The 16,397-nt window shown below is 39.4% G+C and overlaps 1 protein-coding gene across 1 annotated transcript in view; it reads right to left on the bottom strand.

Annotated features, from left to right (window-relative positions):
• Positions 1–9,240: 9,240 nt before the first annotated feature.
• USH1C (USH1 protein network component harmonin) overlaps positions 9,241–16,397 on the bottom strand; it is a 46,774-nt gene continuing 39,617 nt past the window's right edge. Inside the window, exons 16-21 of the mRNA XM_053945670.1 lie at positions 14,222–14,263; positions 13,862–13,915; positions 13,625–13,724; positions 12,168–12,277; positions 11,409–11,464; positions 9,241–9,627 (exon numbers count right to left, since the gene is read on the bottom strand). Of these exons, the coding sequence (XP_053801645.1) occupies positions 9,615–9,627; positions 11,409–11,464; positions 12,168–12,277; positions 13,625–13,724; positions 13,862–13,915; positions 14,222–14,263 (375 nt within the window). The 3' untranslated portion in view covers positions 9,241–9,614. The remainder of the gene's footprint in view (positions 9,628–11,408; positions 11,465–12,167; positions 12,278–13,624; positions 13,725–13,861; positions 13,916–14,221; positions 14,264–16,397) is intronic.

Genomic DNA, 16,397 nt, shown 5'->3' with positions numbered 1-16,397 from the left:
ATCTTTCCCTCGCACAGCAGGAGGTTTAGACCCAAGTTAAAAATACCCTAACAGATAAGAATGGTAAATTTTTGAAGGGGAGTTTAAGGTCTTTTATGCATTGGGTCTTCAAATATTTAAATGATGTGACACGGGATTCTGTTCTTTCACTTAGTTTTTGGGATATGGTGAGGAGGAAATTGTATAGCTTACAGTCAGAGGGGAATTTTAAAGTTGGGAAGTTTTACCCTATTTTTTGTTCAATTTATGATAGGATTGCAGGCTTGGGGGAAAGTTCAGGAGTTATTAATAGTTCTACACCCCAGTTCCAACCCCAATTGTTGCATCCCTCTCCTCATGTACCCACACCCTTGTCCCCTCGGGAGAGACCAGGAGTTGGAACCTGCTAAAAGGCGCAGGAGTAACACCGGCCTTATGCCATATCCTGCCCTCCTCTGTCCCCTTCTCAAGATGGGCCCATATAACCCATCCTGGGCTCTAACCTAAACTTCCTTCCTGTTCCTGTTTACCTTTTCTCTCCATCTACTGGTATGTGTCAAAATGGTGCTGACCCCATGAGGGGATCCGCCATTTTGAGCCTTTCTTTGCCAACTTTTCCTGCCTTTTCACATCAAAATAGTGCACATGATTGTCCTCCTATCCCCACTTCCACTCCTCCATCAGGCTCCTCCCTTTCCTGTGTCCAGGTTTGGGCCCCTCACTGCAAGAAAGGCATTGAGGGGCTGGAGCGAGTCCAGAGAAGGGAAATGGGAGCTGGTGGAGGGTCTGGGGCACAAGTCCTGTGAGGAGCGGCTGAGGGAGCTGGGGGTGTTCGGCCTGGAGAAGAGGAGGCTCAGGAAAGACCTCATCACTCTCTGCAACTGCCTGAAGGAGAGCTGCAGCCAGGTGAGGGTTGATATTCTTCCAGTAATAAGTAATAGGATGAGAGAAAATGGCCGAAAGTTGCGTCAGGGACAGTTTAGATAGGATATTAGGATACATTTCTTCGCTGACAGGGTTTTCAGGCCCTGGAGCAGGCTGTCCAGGGAAGTGGTTGAGTCTGCATCCCTGGAGTTATTTAAAAACCATTTAGATGTGGCACTTAGGGACATGGTTTAGTGGTGGACTTGGCAGTTAAGGGTTGGACTTGATGACCTAAGAGATCTTTTCCAAACTAGCAATTCTGTGATTCTGCTTTTATTCGTATGTAGGATTATTCTTTCTCTGAAAACAAGAATATTTAGAGGTGGAACAATGTTTAAGACATATCAGGAATCTGATGCTGAGTGGCACTTACATGCATTATCATGATACAAGTGGTAGCAAAAAATTCTAGGTACCCACATCAATGGGATGTAAAGCAGCTGCAGATGTAAAGCAGCTGCAGATATCTCTGTAAGAACTGCTCTGAAGAAAGTATGAGCTATTGGTAGGAATATGATGTGCCTATTATAAAAAATCATATAATTAAAAAAAATCTACACTGTTGTGGTAACAAAAAAAAAAAATTGGGAAAGTTCCTTGCATTCCTGATAATGGTTATAAAGAGAATAATTCCTGTTTCTTTCAGAAGTAGTTTTCCCCTCAGCACATGTATTAATTTTTCCTGACTGGTGATACCACAAGGCTGAAGATAATGTTTTATATAGTAAATCTCTTCTTAAAAGATAAGCCATATTCTTTTGTTGTAGATTTTCTGAAAAAAATAAATATTTTCTCAGAGCTGAATGTTTTCTTTTTATAACAGCATATGTTGCACTGTCTGAATCTGTAGCATTAGGTATGAAAACAATGCTGACTAGTGAGTGCAGCAGTCAATTTGTAGTGTGCAAAAACTGTGAACACAACTGTGATTGATAGAGCTGAAATCCCACTGAGGATATAATGAGAATTGACCGGTAAGACGAATGAACACTGTCAGGTTCTATAGTTTTTCAAATAAATAGCCTATGAGACCAGTTTGTAAAACATAGTAGATAGAAATGCCTAGAGTAGAGACTTTGCAGAGTCTCTTTGGGTAGAGACATTGTTTACACTACAAGGGGATGTGACAGAACCATCTATGTAGGGCATAATTCCCACACTCTGATCTTCCCTCCCACATGGAATTATTCCCAATTCTCTCTTTCTCTCATGGCTGTAGGTAGTCTTTCTCAGCATGCTTTCCCCAGGCTATATTTGTCTCCTGTGATAAGGCAGCAATATGAGCCAGTGGAAACGTTATGCACGTCTGCATTTTGGCAGCCCAAATGTGAAGGGCGATGTCAAGTGCTGAGGCTCAGCCATGGAGGTTTCTCACATGCAACTCTCAGCTGTCTGTTTTTCATCTGCAGCATAACAGCAATGCAGTGGAGACAAGAACAACTAGCTGGAGAGCACTGATGAGGGATCATTCTCTCATGTATGCCAGGGACAAATCCTCAGGACATGCTTGCAGTAATTGGGCAGAAAAAGTAAGATTGCTTGTTATATATTCCCAGTCCTGGAACTGACCATGGCTTCTTTAACAAAGTGAACTTAAGTTCTGAATTGACTGTTCTTTTCACCACATGATAAAAAAAGCACTTACCATTTCCCCATTTGCTTGTAATATGGGCAATAAAGGCTCAAGATATTGTAAGATAAGGAAAGGATCATCCTACAAGTAGATAAAAGCTCCTCTCTCTTCCATAGTTGGGAACACAGCTGACTATAGTGATCATTGTCCTGTGGTTAAGAGACCACATCATTATTAAAGAAAGAATAGTTGAGATTTCATACTCAGGTGTTATCTACTTCATAGGAAAATGGTGATGTCTCTTGTATAAAAGGCACTTGCATTGTCCTAGTGCAAAGAAGGGACAAAATATTTTGTCCCTTTGTGTCATTTATAAATCTAGCCACTTTTCCCTATCTATTTACTATGGTATTTTAAACATCTGTTTAAACATGTACACATGGGTTTAAAGACACCATTAGAAAAGGCAACACCAGGTAATTTTATCCTTGAGAAGTTCCTGATGTACTTCAATAGCATAATAGAAAAAAACCATCTCTGCATCTATTTGTCTGGCTAGAGGCAAATAAATGTGAGTATTGTCACAGCTGACAACAAACAAACACAGCTTTCCTGCAGCAGTACATTACAACCTAATGGCAACTTAATACACTCAATTCACTTTCCCCTGTGAATGATGCAACCACAAAAAACCACCTCTGTTTCAATCAGCCCTATGAGTGTTAACAGAAATTTGTTGCAATCAAATTTCTCCAAGAAGAAAAACAACATTATAAATTATATTGCACCCACCTGTAAATTCTGAAATGACTGATGAGAAATTTATACATTAGTTGGAGAAAAGACTTATGTGTCCTCTCAGTCTGAATTCTTGCTATGCATGTCACTCCTCTGCATTTAGATGGAGGTGCCTGATTTCCACTGAGGAAGACTATGCAATTTCTTCTGTCCTAGCAGGTTAATAACAGAGATCAGAGATCTGCTTCACTACAATTCTTTGTGAATAATCAAAATGGGAACATGCATTTCTCTTTCTTTCCCTCTGTCCTTCCTTAAGGTTAGAATTGCTGCTAATTAAATTCTGTTAATGGGTGTCTCCACTCTGAAAATTCCACATTTTATACTGGGGGGGAGAAAGAATAACAAAACCACTAATATTTGCAAACTTATAATCTATTTAGTTTCAAAAGATAACCCTGAAAAGTTATTTCACCCCGCCAGGGAAATACTTATTACAAGATTTTTGTCAAAGCTTAATTTTCTCTTGAGTATTTCTAAAAATGTTTTATATCTAGTGTTCATTGCTCTCTGTTAAGTCGCATTAATCCTCAAAAGCCTCAGGCTGTTGTCAACATGAACGTGGGGTCTCAGTGCTAAAGCACCCAGAACTGCTTAGGGGAAAGGCAGAGGAAAGAGAACAAAATTTCAGAAAAAGTAGTTTGAAACTCTCTTGGTTTTATGTGTGTCTGTTTGGCTTTGCATAAAGAATAACAATTAGCAACTTTCCCTCTCACTTCCTTACTGTTTAGAAAAGTCCTTGTCCTCAAAAAGGCTGTCTGATTTTTATCTTGCTCAGTTTATGTTGGGAGAATCTCAGTCTTCTTCTCCCAAACTTTACTCTAAGCACCATATAAACAAACTCTGTTACAGCCATTGAAGACTAATGAATTTTACTGATGTTTGGAAGAGAAATGGTGAGAAAAGAGAAGATGAGGACAGGTCAAGAAAATGGGCAGTGGGAGCTGGTGGGAGGAATAACCTTTGAAGATTATTTCAGAAAATGAGGAGGAACTAAAATTCAGTATGAATACTAGAACTTGAGCATTAACAAGTTTCCATATTAAGCATGTCCAGGACGAAGGCATCAATTGCCTTCAGATTTTGACTTCAGGCCTCTATCCAGCAAAATCCAGCCTGAGTAGGATTATTGAACTCAACCTATGCCAATGGGATTGGCTCATATGCTTAAATTTAAGCATGTACTTAAACACTTTGCTTGTTTCAGTCTATGATTGCTTTCTAAGTGGCAAACATCTATCAAGTTTGGGTGTGCAAGGGATACCCATTGCTAATCATGCTGCAGGTTTTGTGAATCATGAAGCAGCTCTCTGCAGGACATCAGACTCCATGTTTTCCATGTATGTAGCAGTCAGAGGCCCTGCAAGGCCTCCATGGCGGTCACTAGCCTAAGATAAGAAATGCAGAGTCATGATGAGTGGACCAGAGCTGCCCCTCTTCCGCACTCAGACCCCTGTTATCTCTCTGTAAGGCTATAGGTCATATTCTTCTTGACCCCAGCCATTGGACAATTCCCGATCCCTCAACAGCCTACTTAAACCCATACCTTGGCCCAGTTCAGCGGAAGAGCTGTCACTGGAACCCTTTGCAGAAGCTGCCAATAAAGACATCTCTGCAGAACTCCACACAGCCTTCACCTCTCTCCATCCCTGCGTCTGCCGAGGCACTTTGCGAGCACAGAGCTGAAATTACTAAAAGCTGAAATTACTAGAGCTGAAATCACTCCACAAGTGCTCGCTAAAGTAGCCTGCGGCTTGGAGCTAGCCGGGGGGCCAGACAGGCTGCACCTCATCAGCACAGCGCTATCCAGGACACCTACGGCGGCTGCTGCCCCGGGGGCCAGACGGACCCCCAGGACTCCAGGCCGCGATACATGTAGACAAACATTCTGAGTTCAACAACAGCCATTCAGACTTATATATCCAAGAGCTGCCAGTCTGCAACTTATTCAAAATTAATTTCTTAAAACTTCCTTCCAGTGGCTTTTACAGTAATCATTGATGATATGGTTTGCATCCATCATCACAGTTTGGAGAACTATAAGCTGTGATCCTCTGAAGCTTCACATTTCAAAAACTTCCCTTCTAGAGAACAGAAATTTTATAGATTGCTTTTCCTATGTGTTTCTACATCCTCTTTTATCCTAGATGATTTCAGTAGAGATCAAAAGTAGCCCAAGTTACCTTGTTGTATATATAAGTAGACCCTGAGCCTCACCAAAGTGTTGTGCTGTTATCTGTGTCCTTCAACAACACATCAAATCTGGGTCTAGTGATAGAGGAAGAAGTATTCTAGCAGAGGCCTCCAGTATTCCAGCAGAGGCAAACCTTTAGATGCCTTCCCTAGGAAGAAGGAAAGCAAGCATTCTAGTCAGTGTCCTTAAAAAAAGTTTGCATGACCTGTGAATGGCCCACCTGGAGCCACCTCAGATCTCAAGCCTGCAGAAAAATAATTTTGAAATCTGTTCCAGAAATTTCCATCAGTCAGAAAAGCAGAAACCTCCTGAGATCAAGGACAATGACAAAACTGGCAGACAGCACAAGAACACTGAAGTTCAAACTCAGTATGAGGATCAAGCACTTAGTAGCTTATCATCATTTGATTACAAGAGACTCATCTGATTTATAATTCTAAGGGTCACGTACTTACATTTAAGACACTGGCTTTTCTACACTAGACCTGGTCCTTAGATGGTGTAAAGGTATCTGTTCATATCAACAGAGATCCCAGGAGGATATTTCTGTGGTGAAAGATGGCTAAGAATTCCACAACAGCTACCCAAAATCTGTCCACGCTTTATCAGGGTCAACATACAGCTGAAGCAAACCGGAGGACATTTATCAACTATTGCATATCAAGCTGCTTACAACCAGATAGGCACCCTTTGACACAAAGCCGTAATTTTTCACTTTTTTTTTTTTATGATGAGAGGGATTATAACAAATTATATACATTCAGAGGTTATGTCTCATTTTTGTAAAGTGCCAAGATTATTTGTATATGTGTGTTTCTCAAGTTAAGTTTAAAAAACCTTACTAGTGTATATTCATGCATACACCCCTCCTTATGTTGTACATTTGTTTGTGAATAGAGCATTTTTAAAAAAACCCTAGCTTCTCTGAAATGTATGCACAATTTCTAAAAGATGCCCCGGCCACATGATAAATAGCTAAATTATGAATTAGCAGAATGGCACTAATAAATAAATCAAAGACCTCCCTATGCTAATATCCATATGAGTAATAAACCATGGTATTTCCTATCCTGTAATGCATACCATGGTTCTGATCCATAGGGTCTCACATTTTCTGCCTGCACAGAGGCACGCACAGGCTCACAGAGCAATGTGAAAGTCACAAGTCTCTAATGTAATTCATGCTCCAGTTCAGCAGCTGTGGAGGGTTTGCTAAAGACAACGTGGCCAAGAAATTCCTGAGGGAATAAGAATGGTTGTTAACAGTTCTGAGAAAGTCTTCCTCTGGGTTATTATCCCATAGAGAGAGATAGTGGGGTTTGGTGGTCCTAACCAAACAAACAGCTCTGAGAAACTACACATATTCCCTCTGAGATTACAGCAAAAGAAAAACAACAAAAAAAAAAATCTTCTCTTAAAAGTGGTTTGAAGCATTCGTGATACTGTCAGTGAAGTACTTGGACTTCTTCATGCTTTGTGCATCAGGTCACAGTTTCCATACTCCCAAAGGAAACAGCATTGGCTGAGCAAGAGAAAGTCCCATTTACTCTTACTGTTATCTTTTCAAAGCTGGCCTTGTTGAACAGGGATGAGGCACAAGCACATGTAATAACTGACAGCCACCAAAGTACAATGCAGTAGCAACTCAAAATGGGCACTCCTGTTTAAATTACTTACACCTGGGACACTGCTCACACACATCAAAGTAACTGAAAGAGAAGTTTCCTGAAAAATGTATTTTCTTGTAGCATTTTCCAACCCCTTGAGCTAGCTGGCAAATCCAAGGTGGGATGCAGTTCTAGGGCACTGAAAGTCAGAAATACAGTAAAAAACTACCTGGCTAATGGTTTAAGATAATTTTAAGATTTCAGAAGTGACAGCCTCCTTTCTCCTGACACTACCTATTTACATTGCCTAAAGCAATACAGGTTAAACTCTCAAAGCAGCACTTTCTTAATATACCTGGAGAACTGAGCAGGAACTATTTCCTCAACTGCCTCTCAGGCATTTTAAGCTGTATCCAAGCAAATCAAGTTAACAGGATAGATGGGGAGAAGAAAGATAATCCTTTGTCTAAGAAGCAAGGCTACAACTCAAATGCTGGTACTCCCATAGATTTCCCAGCTCAGTCTTCTGTGCTTCTTCTGTCTCTGAAAAAATAACACCAGGATAAATAGTTCTAATATCTAACCTCTAAGTTTTGTTGTGTAATATTTCTTAGTGTGCTGAGACAGTGTTTAGCACAATCAAGCACTGAAGTTCTTTACTGGTGCATTACTGTGGCTGTCTATTTGCTGGTACAAAACATCCGAGCAGCCCTTGGGAGAACATTGGATAGCACCACTCATCTCTTTGATGCATTGTCATACAGTCCAGATGGCTGCAGTATGTAGGCAACTGGGAACGAAAGCAGTAGGAGAAGTACATCCTGTTGCAATTTCCTCCTGGTGCTGATCTTGATGCATTCAGCATTTAGATTAGTTTGTGGTTAGGAAGTCTACAGGCTGGGGTAGATGCACGCTAAGACCTAGCAAAAAAATACACTGTAGCAACTGTGGTAGCTTACCAGCTATCAAATGATCAGGTTTGCCCCCAAAACCTCTGTAAAAGATTACCGCAGCTCAGCCAACGGAAAATTCCCTCCTGTGTAAAGTTAATTATGAGTTCCACAAGGGTGGTAATCTCTTGCAAGTGGGTCTGTTATTGAAGAAAAATTCAGAAATCTGTGTACTTTAGCAGATTAACTATTACTGTGATGTACAAACCCAGAGACAAATAGGAAACTAGACTTCTTCCATTTGGCAAATGCAATTTTATTTCTGAATTAGTTGTAAGAATTCAACATTTGAAATATTCTAACATATATACTCTACCACACACGTTAATTGGCATACTGTAAGAATACTGCAAATAAAGTCAGCATAAGTAAGCATTTGCATATAAGTACAGAGTTCTCAGTAATGTAATTGTTATTTTTATATGCTAGAGAAGAGAAGAGCTTCCAAACCTTGAAATCAGTGGGAATATGATATACCAATATCAGTGGGAATTTGACATACCAATGAACTGTCTCTCAGTAGAACAGGTGAGAAAAATCTAAACACAACATGAAAAACAGAACACAAACTGGCAGGTACAAGAAAGGAAAAAGACAATGACATTTCTTACGAGGTGTCTCTATAATATAATTACTAAGTCTACAACTGTAATAATACTTAAAACCAAGCTGGTATTGAATTTATGGTCTTGAGGAATTTACTGAAACCTAAGGCACAGTCACCAAGAGCAGGAAGTTACACTTGGTGACTTCCTGCACTGTTTAGTCACATATATAGGCTCACTGACAACAAAGTACAAAACAGAAGACTGTGAATCATACACAAATTTCCCACCCATGACTATATGAGGGAGGAATTTTTGCCAACAATACAAATACTCGGGAGTATGGATGTGACTACGCATAATGATTTTATCTGAGCTACTTGCTAGTTATTTACTCTGCTGATACAGAAGATCCTCTATACTGTATGAGAAACACAATCAAAATTATTTGATTATAATTCTCACATTCCTGGTATTCCCAGTTCCTTCACCAGCAGGATTTTTATGGTCAAAAAAGCCTCAAAACTGAGAAACAAAAATGGACATTAAGAGAGCTACAAGAATATGAGAACAGAAGTTACCTGTGTACTTTTCCATTTTCCCAGGAAAATCACTATCTAGGAAGTAAAAATGTAATTCTTTTCACACCCAAACTGGCCTGTGAATGTGTATTCACAAGTGTTGCATGTGGGAACAGGCATCTGTGTTCTATCTTCATTTGTAATTTTAGAGTCTATTTCCAGGAAAACTGAAAGATGATTTGCAAAATTTGGCCCCTCAAAATAGCAAAAAGAGATCGAGCGCTCACAGTCTGAACTATGCCGGTCAGCAGTTATTTTCAATCATCATGCAAAAAAAGTTTTGCACTATGTCTATAGAATGATAATAAATTATTCAAATTATCCTGAAGAATCTGTTGTCTCTAGTTCAATTTACAGGTCAGTCAATAAAGATGCATTTCATGTGGTTATTGATTTCCTATTAATTTACTGAGCAATGGGTGTTTGCTGAGGAGAGACTCCATTTCAAGAGTTGTAGTCTTCCTTAAAAAAATGTCCTGTGGAGGGGGGGGGAAGATAATGAGAAACATGTTGTTATCTCTTGGGCAACTTTAAATCTTTCTAGTAAGCACAGTTTTTTTAATGGGATCTTAAGTAGTTTTGATTTGTATTATAAGTAATAATGAGAAGACCCACATGCAACAAGAAATCTTACCTTGGTAGTTCTAGAGATCTATGACTGTACTTACAGTGATTATAGCCACAGAGAAACCATACAGAGTAAACTGAATTTCAGAGACAAGGATAATTTCAGACCAAACCTATTGTAAAGGTATATGACAAAATAACAGAGACAAACTTCACTGAAAACCAAACACTCGTGAATACTTGTTTACAGGCACACTGAATAATCCAAAAGGAAACTTGTTCTTTGGACAAGCCTTCACAAGAAAATAATTTGTAGTTGCTTATATACTTATGAACTCACAAAGCCACAGCAGTGGTCCACAGATAAGGAAAATTAGGTTAATCCTACTTGCTTAGACAGGGCCTATTTATTTAATACTCTGGCAGGTGATAAACCAATTCTGCAGAGGATCTCTGAGGGCCTTTATGAAGTAGAAACTAAATACTTATATTTTAATAGCACAGGCATGGCAAAAGCCCAAAGAACACTCCAGCTCCAGCATGATAAGAACAAAAGCAAGGATGGCAAGCAATGCACAGGCAGGCACATGCTGAAAAAAATAACACAGCCTCACAATGGCCAGTCAAGTTAAGCCAGGTGTGCTATTCACCATGAGGGACACTGCAGTGGCTACAGCTGCAGGAGATACCCTTGTCTGTACACAGGTGCACTGCCTTCAAAAACCTTTCTGTGTGTGTTGGGACTGACTGCTGATGAGGGAATGCTAGGGCTACATATACAAGATATGAAAACAAAAATAACAGTGACAGTTATTTCCTTGCCCATTAATCCCATTCATTTATGTGCATGTATTAAACAAAATTTCACATCAACCTGCAGTTGGTGTTATCCAGTAAAACTGATTTACAGCAACTAATACTCCAGTATTCTGCATAGAACAAGAGCCAGATTAACAGATTTTTTTGACTACAAAACCTTGCTCTGCCATTTTACTTGGTAGTAAGGATATCTTCAAATCTCCTTCAATCAAACTTGAAAATATGGGTCTTGCTTGTGAAACTGTTTGTCCAAACCAAAGCAAGTTGTATAAACTTGATACCTCTATCACACTTGTAGCTGTAGATTCTTCTTTTTCACACCTAAGCTGATTATCTTTAAAACAAGGATTCTGTGAGCATTGCCAAGACACCCAAATCCCTTAATCTCTTTTGAAAATATTACATAAGCTTGCTTAGACAAGAACAATAACTGCAATCTAATAAGAAAAAAAAAACAAAACAAAAGAACAAACCAAACAATACAATTAAATGTCTGGTTATGATGCAGAATGTTTAGAGGGATTTGTTTCCCTAAATTATGATCTATGTGAATATAGCAAATGATTCAGATTGAAGTTAAGTGTCGCTTCTAAAAAAAAACAAATCCCAAATCCTCAAATTTTAAACTGAAAGTATGAGTGTGTAGTCATGTACAGCCAATTCTGAGAAACACAATTTTGCAGTCTGGGAACCACTGCTGTAATGCATGACAGCTACTTATAATTATCAAATTAGCAACCATGTAAAGCAGGAGGTTATATAGTCCATAAGAAGAAGGAGATACTTGAAAAATGTGTGACCAAAAAAAAAAAGCAAACTGGCTATTGTTACTCAGCTTTTAATCACCAGAGAAAAAAGCTTTTACACTTACATTTCATCATCATATTCTTTTGGAGGTGATGCTGCAATGACTAAGTCAATCCAGTCCTGAAAAAGAAAAGCAGAGGCAAACATCTGCTACTAAATAGTGCTTTTAGAGGTGGCCAGTGGAGCACCATGGAATGTCAGATAGAGAATCTGGGAGGTAATCTATTCCTGGAAAACCACAGAGAGAAGGAGTAAGGTCTGTATTAAAAATTTTTATAGGAAGACCATTTAAAGATTGAGCTGTTTGGTTTTTATCTTGAAATTAAAGAAAAATCTACTGTTGCAACAACATTTTTTTAAAAAAAAGTTATTCTAAGAATCATGCTGTATTGGTCCTCTGACAAATGAGAACAGTTCTTGCTGTGGAAACACTCGCTGTAGCTGAAGGGCAATGTTGCCTATACATCAAGAAATCAAAGATAAGCTATTATCAGAAAATTCCAATCAGCTTGCAAGTAATTTTCAATATCAAAGAGTGGTTTTACATATAAAGGTACTATAAACACTCAGAATGGAATGTGTTTAAATACCAATCTTGACATGTGTCTAAATCCCATGAAATTTCCCAGTAAGTTACACACATGGTTTTCAGAGATACTACATACTAGCATCTTCTGCAGATTTTACCTTACTTTGACGGCACCTGAAATACCCACTACTCTTGATGTTCGTAACTTTGTGTTGATGTGACAATGTCATGATAGAAAAGTAGCTCTCATATGAGCTCTGCAGGTAGAACGAAGTAGTATTCCAGGTTACTTACCCCACCCATGTTCCAAGCTTTTGCTAGAGCTGCCTGTGCTTCTGCCAGCTTGCTGTCAATTAATATCTTGCCATTTACAGCCAGTATTTCATCCCCTTTCACTATGCCTCCTGGGGAAAAGACAAATGTGTCAAATACACATAAGCAAAACAAAATTCTAGGAGCCTTTTCTGTGTCATATTTGTGCAGTACTGACTATAATGAAAAGTTCTCACTGGATGTGAAGGATTGCACTAAAAATGGTAGTAAGTTTGCTACAGCAAACACAAAAGGAATTTTTAAGCACAGCAAAGCCAAACTAATCTCTTATTGATCATGACCAGTAAGAAACTAGTTCAATATGATTTTCTACAGCTTGCCTGTTTGGGTAATCCAGCTGTACAGCTGACAAACTGTGACTGACTGCAGAATGTTACTACTATGCCCCAACCCTGGAGAAGTGTTCAAAACCAGGCTGGATGGGGCTTTTGAGCAACCTGGTGTAGGGTAAGGTGTCCCGGCCCATGGCAGGGGCTTGGAATTACATGATCTGTAAGGTCTCTTCCAACCCAAAAAATTCCATGATTCTATAAAAATGGCAAAAATTAATTAAATTCCTGAAGGAATAAAATAGCATTTGTCAAGGGTTTGCATGATGGTCATTTCTTTGCAAGTGTATGTGTAGTGTTTGTTCCTTAGAACTGATTTTGACTTGCCAATCTGGAATGAAGCACAACCAGTTAACTGGAACTGGATTTGAAGAGGATGATTAGAGGACAGCCTTAGTTATGAGAGATCCTAAAAAGAATGAAGGGCTGCTGTGGCCAAAAAGAGCACTGAGGAGATCAAATGACTGAAATGTTTTCACAGCAATGTTTTCACTTGAACTTAGGTGCAGGCAGGGACAAGGACAGCAGACAGTGTAAGGGAATATTGCCCTCTCTGTTGACCTGGTCATCACAAGAGCTCTCAAGAAAAGGATGGCAGATACTTCCCACCAGGCGCAAAGCCCAGATGTATCGAGCATGTTCTTGTGCCTTCGAGAGCTAAGCTTCAGAGGCTCTGGCCATTAGTTGGGTTTTAGGAGATGGGTTTCAGTTGGGTTTTTAACAGCCAGCTGCTTAGCTAGACAAATTACTATTTATAGTAGCATAAAGAACAAAACTAAGCAGTGTAGTGTAGCTATGGTCAGGAAAGTGCTTTGCATGTGGAAGTATTACAACTGTCATTGGAAATAACAGAGAACACATTCCTTGATTAAAGAATACAACAGAGAATCAGGTATTGGTTTTTACAAATTTTACATAACGATTAATTTTAGCAGCACATGTGGGCTGCCCTTGAACTTGAGACAGAACTTGGGTCCTTGGGCAATCTAAGTGAGCCTTTCAGTACCACGCTGTGAAATCAGCCAACCATTCTCAGCAAGTGTAAGGAAACACTTTGCAGCAGCATTCAAATTCCCCATTGTTGCTCACCATGTTTGTCTGCAGCACCATCCTCATAGATGGCAGACACAACTATCTTTCCAATTGGAGAATCAATTCCTCCCTCGACTGCAAGGTCCAGTGATCCTTCCTATGAAAAAAAACAGTTCTAGTTCATAAAAGTCTGTTGATTTTTGGCATTAACAGGAATTTAATCTTTCCTTCTTCCTAGTACATAAAATGCTTACACAAACCTTTTAAATATCAATCAACCAACATAGTAATTACCTTTTTTATTCGTAATAGCCTTACATCTTTTCCCATAATCTGGTCTGGGGTAAACTGTGAAAAGATATAACTATTAATCATTTCCACTTTGGAAACAAAAAACAATTAGGCTGATCTATGTAATTTCTGGGGGAAAAGGGACCTTTCCTCCTCTAAAATAGTGTAAGAGGAAGATCAGAACACCACATCACCTTTTCCTGTAAGAACGCTCCTGTTCAACATGACTAGAAAAGAAAAATACACAAGACCCAGAAAAGCAACAAGCGTCTTACCTACTCCCAGCCCTCAAAATCAAGGATTTTGCTTTTTTCCAGACTATTTAATATTAAACAGTCAGGCATGTTTAAATTCTCTCCTTACCATTGAATATGGATCAAAATCTTCCACATACTTCTGGAAGCCCTGAGAATAAAATGATATTTAATTGCAAAAGCAGCAACTCACTCACACACTTAATACACAAATGCCATCTTATTTATTAGTGAGAGAACATGTAATTCTGTAAGCTATGAAAGAAGAGAGAAACTGAAGAAAAGCCCAGAGAGACAGCAAAGAGTCCATCCTGACAGTCAGAAGACATTTCAAAACCTCATGACAGATCAATAATTTGAGTTGGTCATACCATGGAGCATTTCTGAGGAAGAGTTTACCACCTGTCAGCTCCACAGTTCCTCTCTACACCTGACAGAACAGAAGCAAATTTTGAAAGCACCATAGACAGGTATGTTCTGCCACACTCTTTGGAGCAATATTTTTTGGGATTATCAACATATTGGATGGTAACAGGTAAAAATGACAGGCTCCAATTCACCACACACCACTCCACACTGTCTGGGTTTTAGGATTCTTTTTCAGCCCCCATCTCTCCCTCTTGATGTGGAGTTTCAGGGGATGGCTCCATACCACAAGCAAGTGCAGGACAACAGTTTGTTAGACAATTTGCAGGACAACGATATAATTTTTGTTTTCGTATGGTTCTGTGAGGACTTAAAAGTTTGTCAGGGAATGTCTGGAATGCAGAGGATGATACTGCAGTTAGGCACAGCAAGATTTTTAAGCTTTGAGAGGATCCACAAAACGTAGTGCTTAACCCTTGTCAGACCAAGACTGTAGGGAAAGCAAGAGTTACCTTTTCTGCAAGGGTGGGAGTTCTTGCACCAGCAATCAGGATGGTGTTTGAGTACAGTTTCTTGAGAAGTATTAGTAGCTACTGGGTGAGACTGTATGGCCAGTGTTGGGGATTTATGAAAGCTCTGCACTTACCCTGCATGCTAAAGTAAGGACTTCAGACCTTCAGAAAGGCCTCTTTACTGAGGTACCTAGCTCCCACTCCTGTGGCCTGAAGCTGCAATAACCTGGTGACAGGGGAGCACAGAACCACACAATCCTTGGCAGACACACAGCAGGCAAGCCAATACCTTACACAGACCAGTGGTTCAGTGCATGATCAAGCTTGATATGTTCATTATTGCCCTCTTTTCTATTGGATCCATTTGACAACGAAGACAATTCCACTGTCAGACTCACCTAAGCCTTTTTCTACTTGTAAACCAAACACACAGCTTAAGATTCCTGTGGTGTATTTAAGGGCTGGCTGTTAAATGGCAAAGTTGCAGCAGAAAATACTAATGCTTCCTCTGCTATACTCTTTATCACCTCTTTTGGTTGCCTAATTTTGATGTGACTAGAACCCAGAACTTTCTGGGTTCTGATCTCACCCATAACAGTACTGCTTTACATTAAGTTTGTTACAGTGCATTACATTTGTTAACCAGATAAATGGGAATTTCATCACAGATATCAACAAGGGCAGAATTTCATCCTGGGGAAAAAACTTCCATCAATCATTCATTAACTTACAAGTGTATTAAAATTATGAACCATTTAACTAAAACTGTAAGAGAAACATTTTACAATGAAATCCACTTAAACAATTTACACTTTGAGTAACTGAATTAGTATTGCCTTTTGGAATCATGGCTAGAGTAGATATCTATGGGTTTGGAGCAAGTAATTTAGATAAAAGAACTCCAATCTCAGCCAAGTCACTAAGTCATTATGTAGTCTAAAGGAAGTCAGTGAACTCTTTGTCCCAGGTTGTCCTCATGAAAAACACATGTTGCCCTTGAAGGAAGTTTTCCTGGGAAAATCATCTTTAAACAAGAAAAAACACAAAAAACTCCACAAAAACAAACACACACACACACAAAAAATCACTAAAACAATCTGCAAGCAAAAGTCATAGAAACACAGAATTTCCTGAGTTGGAACCCACAAGGATCATCAAGTCCAACTCCTGGTCCTGCACAAAGTAACACCATGCACCTGAGGGCACTGTCCAAACACTTCTTGAGCTGTCAGGCTGGTGCCTCTGGGAACTTCTTCCAGTGCCCAACCACCCTGTGGGTGAAAAACCATTTCCTAATATTCAACCTAAACTGTTTTCCCCTTGGGTTCATATCACTATGTATCAGAGATATGATCTGGATCCAATAATGTACAAATATTGCTAAGACAGAAAGAAGACATGCACTGA

The sequence above is a fragment of the Vidua chalybeata genome, chromosome 6 (genome assembly GCF_026979565.1).
Source record: "Vidua chalybeata isolate OUT-0048 chromosome 6, bVidCha1 merged haplotype, whole genome shotgun sequence".
Taxonomy (NCBI): Eukaryota; Metazoa; Chordata; class Aves; order Passeriformes; family Viduidae; genus Vidua; species Vidua chalybeata.
The sequence above is the reverse complement of the archived record's forward strand: the minus strand, read 5'-3'. Positions and strand labels throughout refer to the sequence as shown.